The 24,306-nt window shown below is 35.4% G+C and overlaps 2 protein-coding genes across 3 annotated transcripts in view; both read right to left on the minus strand.

Moving 5' to 3' along the window:
• Positions 1-24,013, minus strand: part of LOC106655227 (teneurin-m) — a 373,791-nt gene extending 349,778 nt beyond the window's left edge. For both annotated transcript variants that reach the window (XM_023461460.1, XM_023461459.1), the window contains exon 1: positions 23,927-24,013. In XM_023461460.1, coding sequence (XP_023317228.1) covers positions 23,927-23,942 — 16 coding nt within the window. In that variant the 5' untranslated portion in view covers positions 23,943-24,013. The remainder of the gene's footprint in view (positions 1-23,926) is intronic.
• On the minus strand, positions 3,441-4,550 carry LOC106655132. Its single transcript, XM_014375354.2, has 2 exons — positions 4,451-4,550; positions 3,441-4,373 (listed from the first exon to the last, which is right to left on the minus strand). The coding sequence occupies exons 1-2, from the start codon at positions 4,517-4,519 to the stop codon at positions 3,810-3,812; spliced, it is 633 nt and encodes a 210-aa protein (XP_014230840.1). The 5' UTR covers positions 4,520-4,550; the 3' UTR covers positions 3,441-3,809.
• Positions 24,014-24,306: the final 293 nt, after the last annotated feature.

The following is a 24,306-nucleotide window of genomic DNA, read 5'->3' on the forward strand; positions in this document are numbered from 1 at the left end:
TCCAACTCTGGCCCGCGCGCGCGCCAACCACGCCGCTGCGAGTGACATTGTTCTGCTCTCGTGGCGGCAGCGTTGAAGCTGCTGCTCCGCGTCTGCTGCCTTTGCTATTTACTGCATTGCAGCACTCCAGCCTGATGTTACTTTACTTCGGCTCTATTTTCATTCGTAACAGCTCGCTCCAACACTTCTCAAGCATCTTTTATGAGCGATCATTGTTACTGCCGTGGTCTTAGCTGCGACATGCGAGTCTTGGAAATGAACGACCATTACGAGATAGACACGAGGAACGTTGAGACCGACACTGACTGGTTTGTTGTCTTGCACGTCGAAGAAAATGATCGAATTTTATTAATCATAGCTATTGCATGTATTTCAAGATGATAGCCGCTAATTTCGTGTTGAGCAGGTCAATAAAAATAATTCATACGGTTTCGTACGCAAAGTAAAGCGTTTTTCTAGTATCCTTTCCTTTATATTCATACTATTAAGTGACAGATGTGTCATCTGAAGTAATTATTGGTAAAATAATACTTTCCAATGGAATCAGGATTTTATACTTTAAAACTACTTGAAAATTATGAATATTTTTTCATACAAAAATTTAAAAACATCAGTGAATTCATAAAATTTTTTCATACTATTGTATAATAGTGTGACTTCGAATTTGCTTCCATCATTTCCTGAAACTATAAATGTTTTTAGCATTGTGCTCGTGTTCGCGGAAGAGAGTGTTTGTAATTCAGCATTTACGAATAAAAACGAATAAGTGTGTCGTAATCGTCGAGAAATGGCATGTGCTAGGCAGTTTTTACATGTTTTCCCGATCTACTCTGAAACTACAATATGAAGAAGTAAAGAAGATAAAAATAGAAAATGTTAAGGCACAGGTAGTCATGCCGCAAAATTATACAGACGTAAAATAAGAGGTAGATTGTAACAAAGTCGACGCGTGCGTATTACCGAGGTATATAGATTTAAGAAGACGGAAAAGATGAAACCTGACTTGGAATTGAGTCATGATGTTTTTGTTTTAGCCAACTTATCTGAGTTTTGTTTAATAACAAAGTGCACGTGAACCAAGAATTTGTTATCATCAATATTTATCAATTTTGATATCGTAAAAGTATCTGATTTTAAAATGTCGGCAACGTAAAAAATTCAATTATCGCGTCAATATTGAGGTCACATGGAAGCGATAATTATTTTGAACATCGACTTATTCAAAATTGAATTATAGCAAATAACGAGCTTATTTATGTTGTTATTAATTTACACTCATGAACTTTATGTAATTTAATTTCATTGCATACTTATTTTTTTAAGAGCATCGAATTCATTTTAATGTGTTTTATGTAACACATCAATCTAAAATTGTTATATATTACAAGGAATAGCCATTGAGTACATTGAAGATCAATCAATGGTCAAAGTTATCCAATGGAACTCCTAATTATATTCAAGATCATCATATAACCCCCAATTCTACATGCGAAATGTTATCAGAATAGCTAGCTATTGAGTATGACAATATTTAATAGGTTATTCAAATATATCATTTTAATGATATATGATGAATGATGAATGATAAATGATGTCAGTAGATAATATAATTCGTGCGATAGTGCATTTTTTAACATGTCTGGATGATGATGAACACACTTGCAAACTGTATGCTTGTATGGGTCTAAAACATTTCCACAACTTAAAATTAATAAAAATGAATCACTCTATAAAATAGTCTAAATACATAAACTTATAGGAAATTCGATCATATTACTAAAAATTTGCAGAATCGGATTACTCTAACTTATCTTTGGCCCATATTGTTTAATAATGTATTAGCTGGCAAATATCATTCATTATCAACAAGAAAAATGTCTAAAATTTGCACATGTTTAATGATTAGCAAAAAATCAGACATTAATGAACTTGGTCAGCCGACTCATGTGAGAACTACAAATGTTTAAACTGCCTCTTCTACCATCGTCGAGGTAGTGAGAATTATCCGATTTTAGCAGCAAGCCCAAGAAAATTCATGGTAATATGATCGAGTTTTCTATCGGTGTGCCATGACTTTACTTGAGCTCAGCCACGCTTTCACTCGTGCATCACGGGGCCAATAGTGCACCTGCGAAACAGGTCAAACTTATTTGACTTGCAAGCTCGAGACGATAATTACCTTTTGTGTAAGCTCGTATTATGTTACGCCGGAGTTTCTATATGTGTGTGTTCGCCTATATAAATCAAGATAATGAATGCGATCGATCCAAAGCTCCTCTGTAGCTAGTGGAGTATCGGGTTATTAGGTGACGTTTTAACAGCGTTCGTCTGAAATTAGCTTCGAGCCATAGCTACTAACTACTGTTTCACCTCTTACACAGAATGCATATAATCAAATCTACTGTGACTTGGAATGAATCCGCGATGTCAAATAAACATTTCAACCTATATCTACACTAGGGTGTCCGTTATTTCCCGACTTTTTTGTATTGCTTCTCCCCCCACCTAGATGTCTTCTATTTGATTAGACAATGAGAAAGCCGGTCTTTAGAGGTCGAAAAAATGATTTTAAGGTGCCCCCCAAGCGGCTTGAAGCTTACATGTATTTTAAATGGAAAAAACCTAAAGATTTGATTCTTAGCGATAAAAATAATGAAAAAATTTGAAAAAATTTACGAACCCATGTATTTTATGTATTTTTTAACGGGGAATCGATTGGTGACCTTAAATTTGACCTTGAACATAACTTCAAAGCTTTTCAAATTTTTTCATTATTTTTATCGCTAAGAATCAAATCTTTAGGTTTTTTCCATTTAAAATACATGTAAGCTTCAAGCCGCTTGGGGGGCACCTTAAAATCATTTTTTCGACCTCTAAAGACTGGCTTTCTCATTGTCTAATCAAATAGAAGACATCTAGGTGGGAGGAGAAGCAATACAAAAAAGTCGGGAAATAACGGACACCCTAATCTACACAGTCTTTAACATTTTCTTTTTTTAATTACTTATACCTGATATTTTATGTTCTATGTTTTATCTACATTTTCTGTGCAATGATTCAATAATTTATTCTACTGCTTCTTCAATACTGTCCTAAATTTTTTCCCCAAGAAGAAGTTTTCTTCTAGCACCTTCGATGCACAGCTGAACATTTTATGAGCCTGAGCGGCTTACGATAGAATTATGTCAACAGTTCATTTTAAATAACGTGATTTCACCAGTATACGAAGATATTATTTTTGCATAAAAATCGATCAAGCATTCTTATTCTTGACCTATTTGTTCGCTGAATAAGGAAAATAGTGAAAAATCTGTTTTTGTCAGAATTTTTGCTTTCACTCCCAACAAAAGTTTGAATCAAGAAGCCGATAAAAATTCTATGCATTGCCAAGTGACGCTGTATAAACAGCTATTCATGAAAAGAGAGAGTAACACAGAATACAAGAGAGAAAGAAAACTTTATCGCTTTATTTGGCAAAATGTCCAACGCTTATACATATTCTTGGCTTTGAAAATTTATAAAAAAAATTTAAACTTTAATAACCACCTACAGTAAATTTATTAAAAATCGTTTTAAATCTAAATTTGATGTGAGTATAAATGTTTTGGGCATTGAACAATAAATTTTATATTTAATTTCAATTTCCATGATTTAGAGGATTTGGTTTGCACTGCCAGCTCACAGTTACAACGATAAAAAGCTTTTCAAAAAAAATAAATTATTTTTGAATAAAATGAAAACGTCTTTAATGCTCTTAGTATTCGTTAATGTTCATACTTTTGAAATAATTCATTGTTAGATGGTCTACATTAAGCAGACTGAATAGGTACGGTGGTTGATGGTGAACCAGTGGTTGTCTGTTGAGATGAAGCAGAATTTTGTCCCGAGCCTGATTGGTTTTGACCTTGATTTTGTCTGCGTTGCTGTTCAAACATTTGGCCCACTTGTTGGGACAATCGTTGACCCTGTTTAACTATCAATCTGCCTACGAGAAGGAAGGGATTCCGTTGAGCTTCAATTTGGAAATACTTCTTAATGTGTTCCTGGACTGTTTTGATGGCTTGTGCAGGATTAGGACTGTTGATGGCTTGGTTCACAGCATCGCGTATGCCCGTGTGGAAGTCTTTATTGATTTGTAGTTGAGCTAAAACTTGTTTCTTCGCGAACTCGACTGCTTCTGAGACCCCTGGAATGTACGGCCCCTGTCTCTCAATGTTTAATTGATTGTTGGGACCAACCAATTCTTCGTCACCGTTATCGCCAGCATCTTCGTCAGCCATTCGGCCAGCTATTACATTGCTGATATTTACATTTGTTCCAGGTATTATGTTGCTAACACTTGGTTCGCGCCTTGGCGAGTGAAAGAAAAACCTCTGGTGATTTGTAAAGCATACAATACAATTTAATAAAGCACAAACAAATTTGATCTTTCAGATAACGATATACTTACTGGCGATAATTCCTCATCTTGAGCTGCAGCGTAAGCCACGAAGGCCAAAAGAGCCAAAAACAATTTCATTTTTTCAGTAATAATTCCTTGTTCACAAGGGTAAGAGTTGGCAATGTTCTCTTCAGCGAACATTTTATAGTTTTTATTGTAATAAATCATCATAGTTAAGGTGAACACGTGTGTTGACACGATACGTGGACATACGTAATATGCGCAAATCGAATTGCCTGATATCTTGAAAAAATTAAATAGATGATGTATTATTTGTACCATAATTTAAAATTATGTTTGTACAACGAAACGGCGATACGTATGCGTGGATGCACATTACCATTTAATGACGTGTAACACGTTCAATGTTAGTTTTACCGTATTGCTGTGTTCATTATATCAACAATATCAACCAATAATAATAATTCAATTATATTAATAAATGAACTTTTAATAATTTTGAAAACATCGCGAAATTTTAATTAATGAAGCTGTACAGTTGAGATGTGAAAAAATAAGCTATTCCAAAAATTTTAAATAATAAGACAAGAAAATATTTACGAAATACTAATTCTAAAACTCGTTTTTGTATTATTCTGCTTTTAAAAATACAGATAAAAAACAATTTTTAAAAAGTGAAAAAAAAATGTAAATAACACAGTTTGGAAATGTTTAATTGAGCTACACATCAACAGAAACCGCAATAAAAATTACCATTCGGGCTCCCAATCCATTTTGATCACTAATTAATTATTTTAAGCAAGTCCTTGACTAATTAACGGACACAGCCACCACTAACGAAAAAAAAGAGCTTTGGAGAAAACTTTGCCTTTTGAGAGTCGCCAAGAGAGAGAAGAAGGCGGAGGTGGAGGAAAGGAAGAGAGAAAATACCGAAAGTTGTTCGGTCTTTTTCCGTAACTATCTACTAACGGATAAGAGAGAGAAAGAGAGAGAAAGAGAGAGCGAGGAAGACCAAAGGGGCGAAGAGGAAAAGAGAGTAGTAATCTTTGTCTATTTTTTTCCCGAGAGTTTGGAAAGTTTGCTAATTTCACCCTTCCCAAGACAGCAGCAGTAGCAGCAGTAGCATCAGCAGCATCGCAGAGCGAGGAAAACATGCGCTCGCTCTCATACACACGGTTGACTCGCGCGTACAGGACGACGGTATGGGTCTCTCTTGCCTAGGCAAATACGGGCGCAAGAGGAGCAGTAGCAGCAGCGCTTGTGTATTCCGTTCTACTAGCTTTTCATTGAAGCAGAAAGTGCATCGTATAAACTTTTGCAGATTCATACGCTCATTTTATTATGCTGTTATGAGTTCGAAATTGCGCCAAGAAGTATATATTTTCAAGATAAATATGCCATAAGTCGGCGCAATTGAAAAAAATTGACGAAACTGCATGAATCTTTATTGTCGCCTGAAATCAAAATATTCTGTGGGAAAATCATCGGGATAAATATGAGAAAAATTGGTTTGGCAAAATCAAGAGGGATACGCGTATCAAAGGCTTTGCAACGATTTTCTTTGCTCATTTGGTGTTTATTTTAATCTCGACGTAACAATGTATACAGTAGCCAGAGATTCGATTTATTACACGGGACATCTCTCTCTCGCTCCCTGGTAATGATAAATAGCAATATAGAAAGCGAGTTTAACGAGGTCAAACGTATTCTGCGCACGATAATTTTCAATCGTTATTCCATGCGCGATTTCGCAGCGCACACGTTTTCGGATGTAATGCAAGCGAGAATGCTAATTACCGACGGTGCGACATGGATTTTCCACCTACACATATAAACACTTTGTGCCATCTATGTGCAGTCGCTCAGCAGTTTTGAAATTTGAAAATTGTTGCGATCGCGTCAGATCGCCCCAAATACAACCTACAAGAACTTTTGACGTTATTTCGATAAAAATTGTGTCTATCGTTCGTTGCATTCGTCCACATTATCTGGGCATTGACGCACGTTTTCGATGTTCTCGCACTTGAAATTTTTATCTTGGAACAAAAGCAGTAGAGGCAGCAGCATCAGCGGCAGCAGCAGCAGCAGCAGCCCAAAGCACTCGACGAGCAACCACACTGAAGTACTGGAGTCTGTCAGAGGACTTCAACTGCCAGAATTTCCATTATTGAGTTAGTTATAGGGCACTGCAGCGGTGCAGTGTGCGACGCTTGGTCATGCGGACAAAATTATGTCGGAGACGTCAGTCCTAGCGCAGGCAGCATCTGTTCAACTATGCAGCGCCGCAGCCAGTAACTAATGGGAATGGGTACGCATGAATATAGGTCGTACTCGTCGTCGTGTATTCAGCTGTGGCCTGCGGACTGCACATCGTAATGATATCGGCTGGGACTGCGCCACCGTCGCCGTGCTACACCCAGATATATGTATATTGATATAATACATTAGAAGGTGACAAACGTCACGGAAATTAGACGAAATCGTGGCAGACGTTTAGAGATAGGGGATTATGATACATTTGCGTGTGACTGCGCGCATACATGGTCAGCGCTACCCGTTGAACTTCTCCACTTTCCCGTATTTGGAATCGATAGTTTTTAAATTTAGTTACTGAGTAAAATATAAATTAACATCGTATTGTTTAATGTTATGCGTAAATATTAGCCGCAGGTAGCAGGAACTTTGACGGGATTAGCGCAGACCATGTAGCTTCAAATGAAACGAACTTTGCCGCAGAGAAATAGATGCAGCAGTGAGATGCGAGGTATTAGTTTCCTCTGCGTACAGTCAGGTGAAAATTTGACCGTGTAGTATTCAAAAGCTCGCGCGCGCGCATATATACTACGAAAGCGAAAGCTTACAAATTTACGCAAATGCAATGCGAGCAGTCTTGCGAGCGTTATATGCTAAAGGGGTATTAAGGAAATTTCTCTCTTCCTCGCATGCGCGTGTATACGCATGTGAGCATTTGTATACATTTATAATACCTTCTCGCAGCGAAACTATTCCTACGTATTATCGAGTAAACTGATCATTGTTAATTCGTTTACTATTGAGCTTTTTTGTGGTTTCACAGTCATTCAAATCGGAACGCGGTGACAGGAAATCATTTTGCAATGAAGATTAACGGAATCATTCATCATAAGATTACAAGTGTGAATCATTGTTTTTAAATTCTCTTCAAATCAATCGATAAAATTTTATTTATTCGTCGACCCGTCGTAAAGGTTAACATCACTTTTTCTAGAGCTACAACCCATAACTACACGACTAATCTTAAAAGAAGAGAAAAAACCGTCTAAAAGTAGTTCATGCTGTATGATAAAATGCTGAACTCAGGATTATTGCGTTCTTCAATGTATGCTACATAATATTTTCCGTTTCTCTGTTTGCGTCGTTTTTTTCTCTCATCCCTTTTTCTTGTGGATCTATAGCATAGCTACACGTCAACAATGCAAAGCTTCAAAGTAGATAAACATCGGTTGCTTCTCATTCAAAAACGTGTGTACGCACGTGTATACGTAGCATTGAAAATCATCCCTGCGCCACGGTTTCAGCGTACCTATGTATGCGTGAATCGTGCGTTATTTGTTTATACGCTGTGCACAATGCGCAGCCGCCGCCGTCGCTGCTGCTGGTCGAGTCGACTCGACTGCCAGATACTCTGAAAAGTGTCTCTCCTGGGAGATGGAAAGATGCAAACTGGTATATATATGCTGCGGGATTCGCGAGGCCCATATGCTGCTGCTTCGGCATGCTGTTCATTGAACGCACGATCAAAGGTATCCTCTTATTCCGCTTCGTGTTTATGCTGCACCACTGTTGCTGCTGCTGCTGCTGCTGCTGCTGCTTCAGTAAAATAATGACGCGACAATCTATGTTGTGACATGAAACTCACCACCGCTTGCTGTGAGCCGTGCTATGCCATAGAATACAAGAGTACAGAGGATCTTCTTTGACCTGTGCTTTTTCTACCCATCATTCTTACAGCTATGTCATTTGAACTCATAAGCATTGACTTTTGTGTGCCCTAACATTCCTGAATTGAAATAATCGATCATTTTTAATTAACGAGAGCTATTTTCAAAAGGTACAAAACAACAATAGAAAATTACGAGGGATATTATTCAAATCTGAAGGCCTTTATTAGAGGAGAAAAAATCGTAATCTCTTTGTCGCGATAACCTTGCTTCATGAATAATTCAGAAACGATGTTCCTCGCGAGCGCTACTCGCTGCTCAACCAAACGAATCGCAGGCATTGCGCTGAAAATAAAATGCATTACCCGGTCAATACGATCATAAGCGTAAGGAGCGGCAGAAACATTAATACTCAATTGAATCTCCAAAACAATCTATCCAAGAGGATAAAGCGCATAAAAGCTCTCGAGGCAAAAGCGAATCGATTCAATTAACAAAAGATACGTTGCCGTACTTGCTTGCTACTAGTGGTGTGTAGTACCGATGGTGGATGTGTATGCTATATATGTATACATAGCCGAAAGAGTCAAAGCCCTTTCGAGAGCGAGCGAGAGAGAGAGACAGACTAGAGAGTGAGTCGAAGCGCTTTTTACTCGGTAATATTTGCCTTTGCATTACCGAGCTAGGATAAAGGGCTGTACGTGCGCGTTCTGTTTGCCAAAGATGCCGAGTGAGCGAGTGAAAGCGGGCCTGTCGGACTCTCCAGTATCAACCGTGTATTTGATCGAGCAGCCGGAAAATGTGCGTTCGTCGGAAATGTTTTGTCGTTGCGTGTGTACCTGAGAGCGTGTGGGCACCAGTTTTTACATACTATGAAAATCACATTTATTTCACAAAATTCTGATTTTTTAGTCATGGGACATTTTCAACGTAATTTTGAAACCACCCTCAAAAGTAACGACGATTTAACAAAAATTTGCAGTGAATGCATGTTTAACGAATGTGACGTAATATTTCTAGCATCGCTTGGTCTTCATTTGACCTTAGCAAAAGATCCTTAGTGATGTTTACGATAGAAATAAATGATGTCAAAATCAGAGAATTTATACGAAACACAATTATTCGACAAATAACTAAACGAATCGGGCCTTATTTACATACAATGGCTTTTATTATATCCACATAATAAGTTTTCAAGTGTACGTGACGTAACTTGCGTGCACTGCGCTGCAACCCTCAGTGTGCAACACACAAGTAGAAAAGACAGACGACGTTCAACATTTTAAAACCATAAAGCACGCGACAGTATGTATGTGTATGCGCGACCATATGAGCAGGGTTAAAGAGAGAGGGAGAGAGTCACATCCGCCGCATAAATCTCTCACTTATATATAACAACTATGCGCATGTGCGTGTGAGTACGGATGTGCATGTGTGACTGCATGTGTGAGAGAGCACGTAAATGGTACCGAGTACCAACGACTTGATTAGTGACCCACGTGTGCCAGAGTGAAAAAATACTGTTAATTGGCATTAGAGAAATTGTGGAAAAAAAATTAACAAGGAGACTTTTAAAAAATCCGAGATGTAAAAATGAGATATGCTACATGTATTATTTATTTGTGTGTTATGCATCAAAATTCGTTAGGAAAGAAGTGACTTTCAAAATACAATTGAATTTTGTATATTTTGTTTTTTTTCTAGTTAATATCTCTGGTTTCGAATTTGTAAAAACTCATTGTTATTGACTATTTACTATTAAGTCTTTAATAGAGTTTTTGTCTACTGTTTTAACACTCCAAGCTTGAAAAGTTACTTTTCATTTTGCGTGAGCTCGAGAAATGCAGAGTGTAATTGTCCATGTGGACCTGACGCAATGGGAGAGAGCAAGATAGGAAAGAGAGAGATAAAGCGGGAAAGAGAGAAAGAAACTAAGAGTCATGCATAAATACGCGATATTAGCGGATGGGGCGATGCAACTTGCTTGTTTACGAGCTCGTTTAGCAGATCTATTGTTATTGCACTGCAAACGGGGCTACCTCGAAACTTCTCGAAAATTTTGTGCAAGTTCTGTTTGAAGTGCAGTGTGAGTTAGTTCGCTTCCAAAAACAGATGATAACTATGCTAGCTTAGCAATCGTAGAATATGAGGCGTACGAATATATCATTGGTGCGATTTTGATTTTTGAAAATAATTTCTCAATCGATAAGAATGAAGCTTGTTTTATTATAAGAAAAAACATCTATTTTCTAAAATAATTCATATCTCAAAAAAGAAAGTATTGTTTGCTACTATAATAGTTTCCTATTTAATCTCACCCGCATGTAATAAGAAAATTAACTGCATCAACGTCAAAGTGCGGTGACTTCATTTCATAAATAAAAATTTTCTATTTTACTTTTAAAGCAGATAATCAATTAATCAGTTTTTTGCTTCTGTACCAGTTCATTTCCATTCGATGATTTAGAAAGCCTTGTGAATTCATACAATTTACGAGTACATTTTTTAATTTGATTTTTCATAAATTAAATTCTTTCTTCGATATAAACAAACAAGGTAGCAGGTTTTAGAAATTTTTTTTATCTTATATAGTGTCTGGTATTCATATATCAAAGTCAAGAAAAGTTTGAACATTAGCTTTATCAAGTCACATAATATTAAATATAAAAATGCTGGTTTTAAAAGCAAAAGACAACGACTAACTGACGAACAGTTGTTTCTGGCCAGTGCTCGAGTGTGAACATCAGTTTTTGCTACTTCTCTTTAATAATTTCTAGTATTGATATTATTCACCGGATACGACATGTGCAGATTATTTTCGTTTCTATTTTTATCGTTCGCGATCATACATTTGATCGATGCAAATGACTATCGATCTGGAGTTATTGAATGCATAAATCATTCAGATTGTGGACCAGATTCATGCTGCACAATTTGTATGTATTTAATTATAATTAATATTGGAAAATATTAGAAACTATTGGAAACTATTTAAAACTAAAAATAATAATTTCAATTAAAATCTCGAGAGTGCTGGGTTTTATAAAGTTAATATAATTCAATAAGATATCGAGCTGTTGAAACTTATGGGTCGAATTATTTATTTTCGTGTTGAGTTGTGAATATAGAATAGAATGAGTAATAAAATATAAAAAGTTTTAATTCTACGAAAAAACGGAAAAGTATCATTCGGACATATTTATATTGTGCACTTTTATTTGTATACATAAAGAGAATGTTTGTAATAATTGAACACAAAATGAAGATAATTTTAATTTAATTTTTCCATTGGTTAAAATATTTTATTTTTATGTTCAATCATTGCAAACATTTTCTTTGTGCATACAAGTGAAAGTGAACAAGAAATATGCGCTTGAATGATACCATACTCAAAGAATCATAAAATTTTGTAACACATTTTTGTATCAAAAACAACACATACAAAATGATATCATTATGTTTTCAGCTATGGATAGATACAGTAAACCAAGATGTTCAAAACGGCCTTTAGAGGGAGAATTTTGTCATCCTTATTTACACAAGATAGAAAATCACAACTTTTGGTATCCACACAACAACAATATATTCGTTGAAGAAGCCCACTATCTAAGTTGTCCATGTTTCAGTGGTTTACGATGTGACGTTGAAAAGGCTATTTGTAAATCTAAAATAGCTTGAGTGAATATGTTTTTTTAAAATCGATTTTTTGTATTCAAAATTAAGTAAATTAGTTACAATTAGTTATTTTTTAATAAAGTTATTTGAATCGATAACGACTTTTTATTAATATAATTAACAAAAAGAATTGCCTGTTCTTCGAATGCTCTCGTCATGTTTTAATACTATTAAATTTCTATTGTAACATTCTTTTTTTTATAACATATGAAGTGAGTTGATATGTACATACCTTGAGTTTAAAGAGGGATTTGTCGGAAGCAAACATGTTAGAGCTACAGTATACAGACTCGAACGAAGGGCTAGTATAATTTGAGCCCTGTCCAAGTTGTTAACCGCGAGCTCGCCGCTAATTAATAACGATAAGTACGAATGCGTCTACACCGCAGGGGATAAAGTGTGGACTCTCAAAATGCTGCTTTAGTTGAAACACTATACATGTGTCTTCCATGTATGAATAATATTCGTGAATTTCATATGAGGTGCATACTATATTTAGCTCATTCAAATAAAGTTTCCAAACAAATTTTGATAATTGTCGATAACGTAAACAAAAAAATATATTTAGGCTTTATTGAATTTCGCATAGTGTGAAATAATATTTTAGTACCTACATATCAACAACTTATACCTGAACTTTTTGAAATTGATAGTATGAACTTTGAAATTATTTTATTCTTATTTTCTATCAAACTATAAAACGTTAAAAAAATTTTTTTGTGCGTAACTTTAATTTCCGTGAAAACGCCAAATTTTCTGAGTAAACTGTAGGAAAAAAATACTGTACAGCAATGCGAAATATGATGCCTTGTAAAAAATGAACCACTTTGTTCAGTTACAGGGCACAGCTATATGCACACGCGTGAAAAATCAATTTACCCAGCATTTCTAAACCTTTTTGTCGCTTCATCTCTGCGCCAAAAAGAATTTATAGAAAAATAGCGGTTTTTCGTAGATTTGAAGCAAGTTCTATTTGCGGGTCACGCGGGAAAAGAGAAAGGGACATAAATGGGAAGAGAGGGAGAGAAGGAAGGAGGAAAATATTTTTTTGGGAATCGCCCGAGTGATATTACACGGATGACAGACACGAGTTTGCCAGATGGTTCTGATTGGATGTCCGGAAAATGGGATTTCGAGTTAGTTTATAGTGACCAGTCGCGCTCGTGCGCGGTACAGAAAACTAAAGCGAAAAAATAGAACGATGCACTCTTGGTCAAGTGATAGATAGGTTATTCCGTTGTATTATTATAGACATATCACACAATATTTTTGTCGTAGAATAAGCACGAGTAAATTTAAGTGAAATCTTTGTTCGCATTGACATGCCAAATAATTGATAACTATGTCGTTTGGACGAAGTATTGTTATATAGGTTTGAAAAAGAATATTTTCGTGAAAATTAACTTTTATGTCAGTCTAAAGAAACTATTTTAGTTTAATCAGCTTATGAAGATGCATTATGGTCTGAGTTTAAAATAATGGTGAAATAGTCCAAATTTTTTTTTTTTTTTTTTGGAAAATTTGCACTCGACAAAAAACAGAGGGTCGCTTTGGTTCTATTTGCCTTCATATGCTAGTACAACACGTGCTCGTAACTTGTCTCGCAAATTTGCACAAACCAATGCTCGTTTTATTTCCGTCAACGTTTTAATGCACCTGCAAAACGACTTATCCCTTCAATGCGCGTTGCCCGCGCTTATTGTATTCGTGTAATATTTTCTTTTTCGTTGCTTGGGCTGCCTCGGCAGCCACCACCGCGCGCTCGCCATTAAAATCCATCCCTTGCGCGCTTGCTCGCAGCCTGAAAGCTTGTGGGGGAGAGAGAGAGAGCATAATCCAATAAAAGCACGCAGGACAAAATTTAATATCCTCGCTGCGCAGCAGTAGCAGCAGGTCGTCCACGCAGTAGCTAGCGTGTGCCATCAGAAGTCGTTGGGATTGTTTTAATCATGCGCGTTGAACCAGCCTGTAGATGTTTAAATACATACGCGCCGCTCTCAGCTCGACTGGCCATGTAGGAGCAAAGGAACAAGAGAAGAGGACCTTTTCTCTATACATACGCGTGTAGCATAGGCGCGCGAGCTTTTGAACTCTTATCTCATTCTCTGTGCCTAAGTTGCGCTTATGTGTGTCTCTCTCTGCGTAGCGGCCCACGCACACATGCACGTAGTACACAAGCTCTCTTGGCAAATACGAGGTTTGTAAATGGGCTTTTAAGTTGTTCAAGAGTATTCTGAGATTTAGTGAAAATGAATTTGGAGCTTGCACATTGTGTCTCTTACCGTGTTAAATTTTTTTTATTAATTTTATTATGAAATAAATCATAGGACCGCGGTGGCTTGGGAAGAAAATGTTTGAGCATGTCATTTTTCTTGTAATAACTTACGCTCATTTCCATTAGAATCATTCTCACCTTTTCGAAAACTCAATCAACGAGTAAATTTTTGCTCAAAGAATTTAAACAATTCAAATATAGCTATATCTATGTTGCATGAGAGTATTATAGTCTGATGAATTGTACTCTCGGTAAATTTCTGTTCAAGTTCCAGTTTCGTATTGGTTTTGCTCTGATCCTTCACTGTCTAAAACAACGAGCCACAAACGCGCGCGTGCACGGAAGAGCCACATCTAATTGATTAATATGATGTTTATTGGGAGGGTGTAAGCCTCTCAACGCACCAAACTTTCATAAAGAGGAAGAGCGAGCAGATCACAGGCTACAATTTATCAGTCATAAATTAATAAGTCGAGTCTCAATTTCTGTTACGGTAGTGTATATTATTAGTATAAATTAGAACTGAGTTTTTTTTGTTGATCAATATGATTATGTGTAGTAAGTTGAACATTGGAATAACACAATATTTTCTTGATTGCAATAATTATAGCGAAATAGTAAAATCTTGAAGTAATGAAAACAATAGCATTGTACCCAAAAAGGTTGTGGCAGCACCAGACCATCACGCAGTTAAGCATCTTGATGTTTCGGCAGCTTGTGTACGTATACAATGCTCGCGCGCGAACATGAGTTGTCGGCGCAGCAACAGTGGTAGCTCTGCAGCCTCTTCTGCTCACGCTCTAATGAACAATTAATATGCAAACAGCGATTACTTAATTTCACAAGTTGCCCTCCCGCAGATTCTAATAGGCTATATTCTTGGCGGAGAGCGAAGGAAAATCTAAGAGGTCATTTCGGCAAGCTCGACTTGCGTCTAATTTTCGATTCAGAGAGCGTTTTGTTTGCGTCTCTTGCAAAGTACTTTTTATTCCAACTTTTATGAGCGCTACTAACTTTTATTGTAAAGGCGTTACATATAAATACAGCTTGAGACAGTTGTTTATTTTAATGATAAAGTATGATGACTTGTGAATCATCGATAAGGTAACATTTCATGGAAACATAGTAAATTGATGTTTAAAAATACAAAACTTCCATTTTTAGATTTTCGAAGATGAATATTGATCTGGAGTTGGTAAGTCTATATTATTTTTGACTCATTCAAGCAAAATTTGTAACAAGAATTTTAGTTTCCAAACTATTTTTTTTTGCGTTACGAATGATACCACGAGCAAGCCCAAATCAGAGGACCTTCAAGGTACGATTACTTTAAAAAATCTGAACTTTACCCGAAAGAATTTTGAAAGATTGAATATTTAATAGCAGCACCTAATTTCAAGGCACCAAACAAACGGGCATATTGCAGTATCGAGCCAAGCAACTGCCGAGCTAAAGGAGTAAGACACTAATTATATTTTCCAGGTCGACCGCATACACCAGCGTGCTCAGCGATAGTGGTACTAGATGCCGTAGTAGTATAGCGATGGAAGCGCGCGCGCGACGAGCTTTTTCTTATACAGAAGAAAGTCCTCTCAAGAGAGAAAAGCGGATATCGCTTTATTCGAACTCGTTTTCGTTTCCGCACTTGTGTCTGTCGTTCCTCGTTCCAAAGCGCTTTTCGCGCGGTAGCGCGCCAGCGAGCTAATAGCCTGTCAAGCGCCGCTCGAGAGATTGCGCTCTCTGAATAAGAAATTAGACTGAATAATTTTATCGTGCAGCGGCTGCTGCTGCTGTTGCCGCCGTGCTTTTGATGATACACGCACACCCACACACTCTGGGAATTGCCAATGATCGAACCACCAATATTGATTATTTCAGCTTAAAATGAAAATATTATTCTATCGCGTAGTTTATCATTGAAATGAGCAGGACTTACATCGCCTTACTCTGCATCAGCAATAGGCAGCAATGACTGAGAAAAATTTGCTTTACAATTTTTTTGGTGAACCTTTTTATGGCGCAATGAGTGAATCCGTCAAAAACGAGAGAGCTCGATGATCGTAGGTTTTGTTCCTCAGAAGCATTTACTTGTTTCGCGCACTGTGATTGATCAGCAGTCAGAAGTGCCGAAAGTCAGCAGCTTGCTCCTCCTACTTCGGCACGCTGCAATATGGAGTAGTGCTCGGTACGACAAGACCGCTCATAATTATATTGTTTACAATCAAGTCACAGTTAATGGATTTTTGATATCATTATCAAATATTTTTAAATGAGATATGTGACTTAGTGTAAGGTGAATTTTGAAATTCTAAGAATTATGAGCTTATAGAAGCTTGAGGCACTTTTCTCTTGTTGTCTTATTCTCTCTATCTCTCTTTGTCTCTTTGTTAGTATATTCATGAGAAATATAACGATATTGCGACGCTAGTTTCTGCCTCCAGGGACAAACACAAAAGTAATTAGATGTACATACATATATCGAGCTGATTCTGCCTTACAGTAGCTACATCAAGTATCTTGAGATAATTAGCTACTGATGATCCAGTTGTATACCGAGTCAACCTCATCATCAGTCGCAAAAAACCGATTCTAAATATAGAACAGAGTTCGCATCTCATAAGAATCCATTCATGCACGAACAAATGTATTATTTACAAATAGCTTATCAGTCTCCCATTAATATATACAAAAATATTGCCAGAATAATGTCTTCGAAGATCTTTCAAAGTCTTATCTTTGAATTTTTCGCACAATTACCTTTCATAATGGGAAACTTTTATTTGAAGCAATATTCTGGCGACCCCCTCGTGCCCCATGCTACTGTCACGATGCACGCTTTTACACTTACACGAACACGCACACACACTTTCACACGAACATAGAGGCAGACACCCGCTTATATACGCATATACGCAAATTGAAATAGCGGGTGATTTGATTCGGGTAGGAGAGAGAAATTGGCCCAAGCTAATAATTGCCCAGCTCGAGGCGAGCCATACAGCCCCTGTAGCTAGGCCAATTTCACGCGTGACCGACCCGACTAAACGCGCGAATTCTTCCGCATTGCGAAAACGTAAGATCTCACCCGAGGGTTGATAATTTTTAGCTGCGATGAGCTGTTCCCGCTACATTGCCGTCATTCCATATAGTTTGGTATACAGCAACATCATCCAAACAAATGCATGCAATAATATTTAATGTTCTGATCAAAAAGCGATGGTTCGAAAATTTTCTTCAAACGTTTTTTTCTGCAGTTACATTTATTCAAATAAAGCAATGTGTAGAATGAAGTAATTCTTCAATTAGAAATAAACAGGCTAAAGCATACAATTTTTCTCAGAAATATATTTCATTATTATAGTGCAAAGTTTAGTGAATTCTTTTGAATTTAAAAATATCAGCTCGGTGTTTCCTACAAAAATTTACATACAATAAAAGAAAACAAAAGAATCGAGGAAATTAAAATTTATTTTCTTTCTTCATTCCTTTTTTAATTTTAATTTGCAAAGAAAAATTTTGTTCTCAAGTTGTCAAGTTCTCTTAAAAAATTATAATGAAAAACTATTTTTTTTTAATTTTCCTCATAAAGCAAATGACGACTCGCAGTAACTTAATCATTCCGATTAGGTACTGTAAGTAGGTGATAGAAATATGTTAAAAGCTAATCACTAGTTCAAACTTTTGAGTCAGCCTCGTCAAAAAGAAGCTTCTGTCTAATGTACACGTAGGTTCAAAAAGTTTTTTATTTGAGATCGTTTGCGGTTGTATCAAGTTAAAGCAGAATTTGTGTTGGCAATTTTAAAGAAGTAAAACTATTATTTTAAAATTTTATTACAAATTCAGAACTGAAAAATTAATTAATTAATTTTTTTTTGAGAATCATTTCATAACAATATCTTCCATTGGTGCAAAAATTAAATAAAATTTGATCCCACTCAAACTCAGAAAATACAAAATATAGCATGATTTTCTATTTTCTAACTGCAGAGGTGAAGATACGGCAACTTCAAGAACTCATCCTATCATCACGAGACGATCTCTCAGGCGAGCTTTTTACCAAAAAGCTAATGCGTCAAAGTAGCCGTCTAGTCGCATCTTGTGCAGTGGTACAAGGAAAAAGAAGAAGGGTCAAGTCAAGCAGGGGATTAAGACAAGGGGGTTAACTGGAAAACTTTTGTCGAGACTATGACGAAGTGGCACTTTGCCCTTTATTCACTGTTAGTTTCTACTTTTTTGCTTTCTTTATTTAGTACTTTCGCCTTTTCAACACCTTGCTTTGCGATACAATGTATTTCGTGAAAAATTTTATTTTTCAAACTTTTTATTTTGTTTAATTTTCTAAAATTTATAATGAGTATTACATTAAATTTAATAAAAAACTATATCACGGATACCAAAAATTCCTTATAATTCTCTTTCTCTCAATGTTTCATGTGTATAAGCCTTAGAAAAAGATCTAGTCCGAATGAATTTGAGTTAAAATTAATAATTTTTGAAGTGGCATGTACAAATTATGAACTTGAAAGTTAGAAAAATGTATTAGTTACGTATAACAAGACTAGGAGAATTATACTTGCTTAATATTAAAAAATTATTTTGAATAAGTAAATTAATGTTAAAATATTGAATTACTATACTATTATTAAACTGAGATTAACCGAAAAAATATTTTTATCATTCATATTAACGAAATTTTTCAGCAAAAGACTACTTGTTTTGCCTACCGAAGGAATTATCATTTAAAAATAAATTATCCCAGGTTAAATCATCAAATGTAAAAATAAGAATTATTCACGTAAAAATCATATAACACGCTTCTATAGGTTTAGCCTAACACCAAAAAGATAAGAATTTAACGTGAATATACATATTTATGAAAATAAAATGTCTAATACTCAAGTCAGAAAAGCACGGATTTCGCATAAACTTTTTTACCATGTAAATCAAACAAAATGTTTCTTTATCTTTATGATGCAAAATAGTTCGAGTATCTCATGCCATTGATATTTTCAAAACTTAATATCAGTTGAAAATTTGAAATTGAACAATCAAGACACAGTTACGTATAATTCTTAAAAATGAATATTTTCATTTATTCAATACTTATAGCATTGGCTATATTAATCTGTTGCTGTGATAATGTTTTCTGTCAAACTTGTAAGTAAATATTTTAAGTTGAACTTAATTTTATTTTATAATCTAAATTATTTTTTTTTTTAGACTGTATAAGTAGTGGTGGATGCCATAACGCATGTGGACATAGTGGTGCAACTTGTAACAATGGTCGATGTAACTGTTAGATAATAATATTTTTATAGACAAAGAATGTGTAATAAACTCAATGACATGATACATTGCATTATTTTAATTAAAATTCGTCTAATAACTTTTTTCAATGGTTCTTAACGTCATTCCACTTGTGCAAGCAATATTTATCGAAAAATTATCAAGATTTAGAAGTCTACAGTAAAGCAATATGTGTCATTTTTAATCTTTTTCATTAAAAAGCAAAAATAGGTCATATAATATCTTATGGTTGTATACAAACTCGAGAGCACAGTGTCCGTTTGATTTGAACACATATTTTTCGTAGTCATGCCAAAAAAATATCACAAGCCGAAACAATACAATTCCTATGCAATCGCGTTCGTACATCATTATTCACTGGCTCTTTGCTGTTAACATTTTCTTTTATTCAAGTAGAATTTTTTGTTATTCCACATTTTCTTAGTATATAACTGACCTCATTTTCATCTCGTTATCTAACGCTATTTGATGTTTTATTTTATACCGTACTTTTTTGAATTTCAGAAAACGATACTCGGAAGTTCCGTTTTTTGCTTTCATATTCATTAATCACCAACAATTCAATGTATTTATAGATTTTAAAGTGATTTTCCGTGCTGACTTAGCGGATCATATTTTCTATTTTGTGTCTTGTGTGTACGCAATACCAACAATAGCAATTCCATACATTTATTATTGTGCTTACATCGAAATTTTTTCAGAAACTTCATATTATGTGTCTATAATACTTTTAACACTTGATATAGCACATGAAGCGACGAGTTGTATTGTTTGCAGTGCCTTAGGCTACCCCATTGTTTCGCGTGACCAAAGCTCTTTGCAGGTTCGTAAGAGCTGTTTATATATAAATGTTGCGGACTTACAAGTTGGAGAAATACACTGTACCGCGTCTTTGTGTGTTCTGCAAAGAGGTTTGGGGTCATGGTGGGCTTTTAGACGTGTTTCTGAGAGTTCAGATGCAGATGTATTTCGAGGTGCTAAGATAAAGCTGGAAATTGGCTCTCGTATTAAGTTCAATTGAATCCACTTATAAAATAAAATTAGATTTAATTCAATAGAGTGTATTAAACTTCTTGAGATATTATTTTCAAACTATTTGATGAAGATGTCTCGCTTAAACATGAAATTTTATGCCTGATACTAATTTCAAAGTCTAAAAGTTGCTAAAATTATACTTAAAACATTGTTTCAACGTTATAAATTTGTCACAGAAAATCCTGAAGATAAAATTTCAATTTCCTACAATTTTGTTGCTCAACCTTAAAAAGATCACTTATACGAACCGTTTCATTTTTTCTTCAAGGACTAGGGTGTTTATATTTTAAAAATTCACTCTGCATACTTTAAAATGCGCGTCTTTCTGTTGAATAATATAATACAGAATATCTATGGAATCTAAATGAATACGGAAAAGATAGACAAAAGGGACAGTCAACAACAACGCGAAATCGATCTATCCTAGAGAATTCAATTACACGAGCGAAAGCTCCCTCTCATTTAGTTCTATGCCAGTGGTATAGAACAATAGCGCGGCTATATTGCTGGATAATGAAGGTACCGTTGAATCGGTCACCGAATAAAGCGCTATTTACACTGATGGATATAGAAATCGTCCATCATCGATTCGGCAAAAATTTATCTATATAGTCACAGATGTATATACCGGAGCTTGATCCTTCTTCCCTTTACTCGCAAGCTTCAGATTCTACGTTGCTGAATTAATCGATATTGACATCGAGAAGCTTAAACACTAAACACGACTCTTTGAAGTTCCAACTTAGTGATTGATTTGATTCGGACTAAAATACATAAGCCAAATCGTAGTTGCGATTGTGAGAATACATGCTTTAATGAATAATTGAACAGATTGGAAATGAATGAAATTCACTAAAAAGGACGATTTATAACTGCCTTCATTTCACTGATCACACATCAATCTGCTTTTCAAATCTCTTTAAATATAAAAAAATAAGTAAATGGTGGATGAATGACTTTTTTTAAAATATGGCACGTTTGGATCTGAGGCGTACGATTACGTTCTAAAGTGGGCACATAAGCATGCAAGAGGTTAGCTTTAGAGGTATTGGCAAGGAACTTACACCCGCAAAAGCCCTCTTGATGCAGAGCGACGTTTGGTTAGAGGTTCCAAATGACGCCCTGCTAGGTATTTTGCTTCCTCGTTAATGTCGATAAGCTCGTTAAAATAAATGAGAAAGACTCGAATACAATACTTTGTATGCTTGTACGTGTATGTGTATAAACATTAATGTGATGAATTCATTTGGCTACCGGCCAATAAATTACCTTATTTTTACCTTAGATAGGGAAATAGGGTTCGGGTAACTTTAACGTACTTTCGTTTTCCATTCATGTAATGAAAAATAAAAATCATCAACTGGATGACTGAGTTTTTTATACTTTTCCTCGTTATTTTCGTAATGAAAAGATGTATAGCATTCATTTCATTTAAATGTAAAAGAAATTAATAAGTTCACGTTCGTTATTTTATTGTTTTAAATTTATGCAAATATTACATTCCTGAAAATTATATTTGATAATATACATAAAATCTGCTTCTATAATAAAAAAAATGTTCAACTTGAAATTTTAATGGCTAAAAAATTATATATGTAAAAATAGTTTTTATCTGAGCTAAAAGCAAAGTAGAAGGCTATATACTTTACAAAAACCCAAGTATAGAGTAATAATTGTATTAAGCCTCATTAAACAACTGTTCATTTGAATATAGATACTTATAAATTAAACGATTCCAATGGTTATTTGAAAATTATCAATCTATAGATGATGATTTTGACTAAAAATAAACTTTATTGATAATTGCGTACAATTTCATAGCTTGTCTTCCATCAAATGCAATTAATTATCTTTATAATAAACTTTCATTTAAGTGAATCAATTATTTAATTGATTAAGATGATTATGTTGATTTCTTATTTTTGCTAAAAATAAAAAAAGTTTTGAATGCATAAAATTCAGTAAGATTATCTAACAATAGCGGAGATACATAACTACTAAAAGAGCTAAAAGTTGCACATTCTGAGCACGTGAATTAACAAGCTAACTTGTTTAGTGGTTTTAGCGGTATTTGATTAGTTGAGTGAAATTTGGAACTGTTCCATAGTTATAGTATATGGTACATATGACGTATTCCACGCTCGACCAGACAGTGTGCTCACGCGGGGCATTTTTTAACGTATCGCAACTTGTTTAACTCGCCATGGTCGGCGCAATTGGGCCTAAAATAATATTGCGCACATGGATTCTAATAGATTTTTGTCTGTTCTTTCCAATGGTGGTATCAATTTTTCAAAAAAATTTAATTGTCATGGAGAAAATTTACTTTTAAGTTAACTCAATTTTTCGGCAAGTATACCCTTTTCGATTTTGTTCGAAGCTATCTCAATCGAAAGGTAATCTAATAACGAAGGTTTAAAAAAAATCAAGTTGGAGACTCCAACGGTTCAAAAGTTATGAAAAATCAAGTAACAAAAAACGTGGTTTTATGGCCGCGCGCGTCTATTCTCGTCAAATCCTGTTACCCCCTCCCCTCCCCCCCCCCTCCTACCGACCGAGTGGGGAGCTGCCGCGTGCGGCCGAAATTCGTCCGTAAAACCACGTTTTTTGCTACTTAATTGTTCATAACTTTTGAACCGTTGGAATCTCCAACTTGATTTTTTTTAATTTTCGTTATCAGATTACCTTTCGATTGAGATAGCTTCCAACTAAATCGAAGATGGTATACTTGCCCAAAAATTGAGTTAACTTTCAAGTCAATTTTCTCCATGACAATTAAATTTGTTTTGGAAAATTAATACCACCATTGGAAAGAACAGACAAAAATCTATCGGAATGTATATGCGCAATATTTTTTAAGGCTCAATCGCGCCGGCCACGGTGAGTTAAAAAAGTTGCGATATATTAAAAAAAGCTCCGCGCAAGCATACTGTCTGGTCAAGCGTGGAATACGTCATATATACATACACATTAAAGTATGTGTATGTGTGAGCAAATGTGCATCAAGCAAGCATGGCTGAGTGCGACTATAATGCTCAGGCTCTATACGACAATTGTATGCATTATGTACTGCAACGATGACCAAAGTTGAAGTAATTGTTGTAAGTTTGGAATCACATGTCTTTTACATCTACCGAATGAACACTTTACGAAAAGTAATGGATCGCAGTTGAGTTTGTTGTTATTCGATCGAAATTCATACGCGTTTGTAGGCTGCAATTTCACTACACATACAAAATTTATCGACTTAAACTTGGCGAAATTTTAATTTAGAATTTATGTGTCTTAATAACGAAAGTAAATTTGGCTTACCTTGAGAGTAGTTCATGACCTTTCATGTATTTCGGACCTCACTCCTCCCTGGAGTCGCGATGCCTCGAGGATCTTCTGCGCTCGTCCCTGCAATCAGACAAAGACAATAAGCCTTCGTTTAGTGGCTCTCTTTATTCTCACTTAATATTACTCAGCTACGTCTGCATCGCTGGCGTTCTCTCTGTGAATCCATCTCACTCATGCTTTTTTATTGGACTTTAATTAAATTTCCAACATAAGGCCGGTAAGTCAGATATATTTATAAATTCATTTTAATAAAGGAGCTGATAATCATTCTATATGAATTTATTTGTTTGATTCATATTCAAATAAAAGATCGTAGATAATAATTACACATTGAGTGTAAAGAGAAACATAAA

The sequence above is a fragment of the Trichogramma pretiosum genome, unplaced genomic scaffold (genome assembly GCF_000599845.2).
Source record: "Trichogramma pretiosum strain Unisexual culture from Peru unplaced genomic scaffold, Tpre_2.0 scaffold2, whole genome shotgun sequence".
Lineage (NCBI taxonomy): Eukaryota > Metazoa > Arthropoda > Insecta > Hymenoptera > Trichogrammatidae > Trichogramma > Trichogramma pretiosum.

Bases quoted from the DNA above. Each gene is read 5' to 3' on its own strand.
- LOC106655132 (XM_014375354.2), bottom strand. From the start codon at position 4,519: ATGAAATTGTTTTTGGCTCTTTTGGCCTTCGTGGCTTACGCTGCAGCT. The intron at 4,374-4,450 runs GTAAGTATATCG...ACAAATCACCAG, and splicing joins AAGATGAGGAATTATCGCCA to AGGTTTTTCTTTCACTCGCC.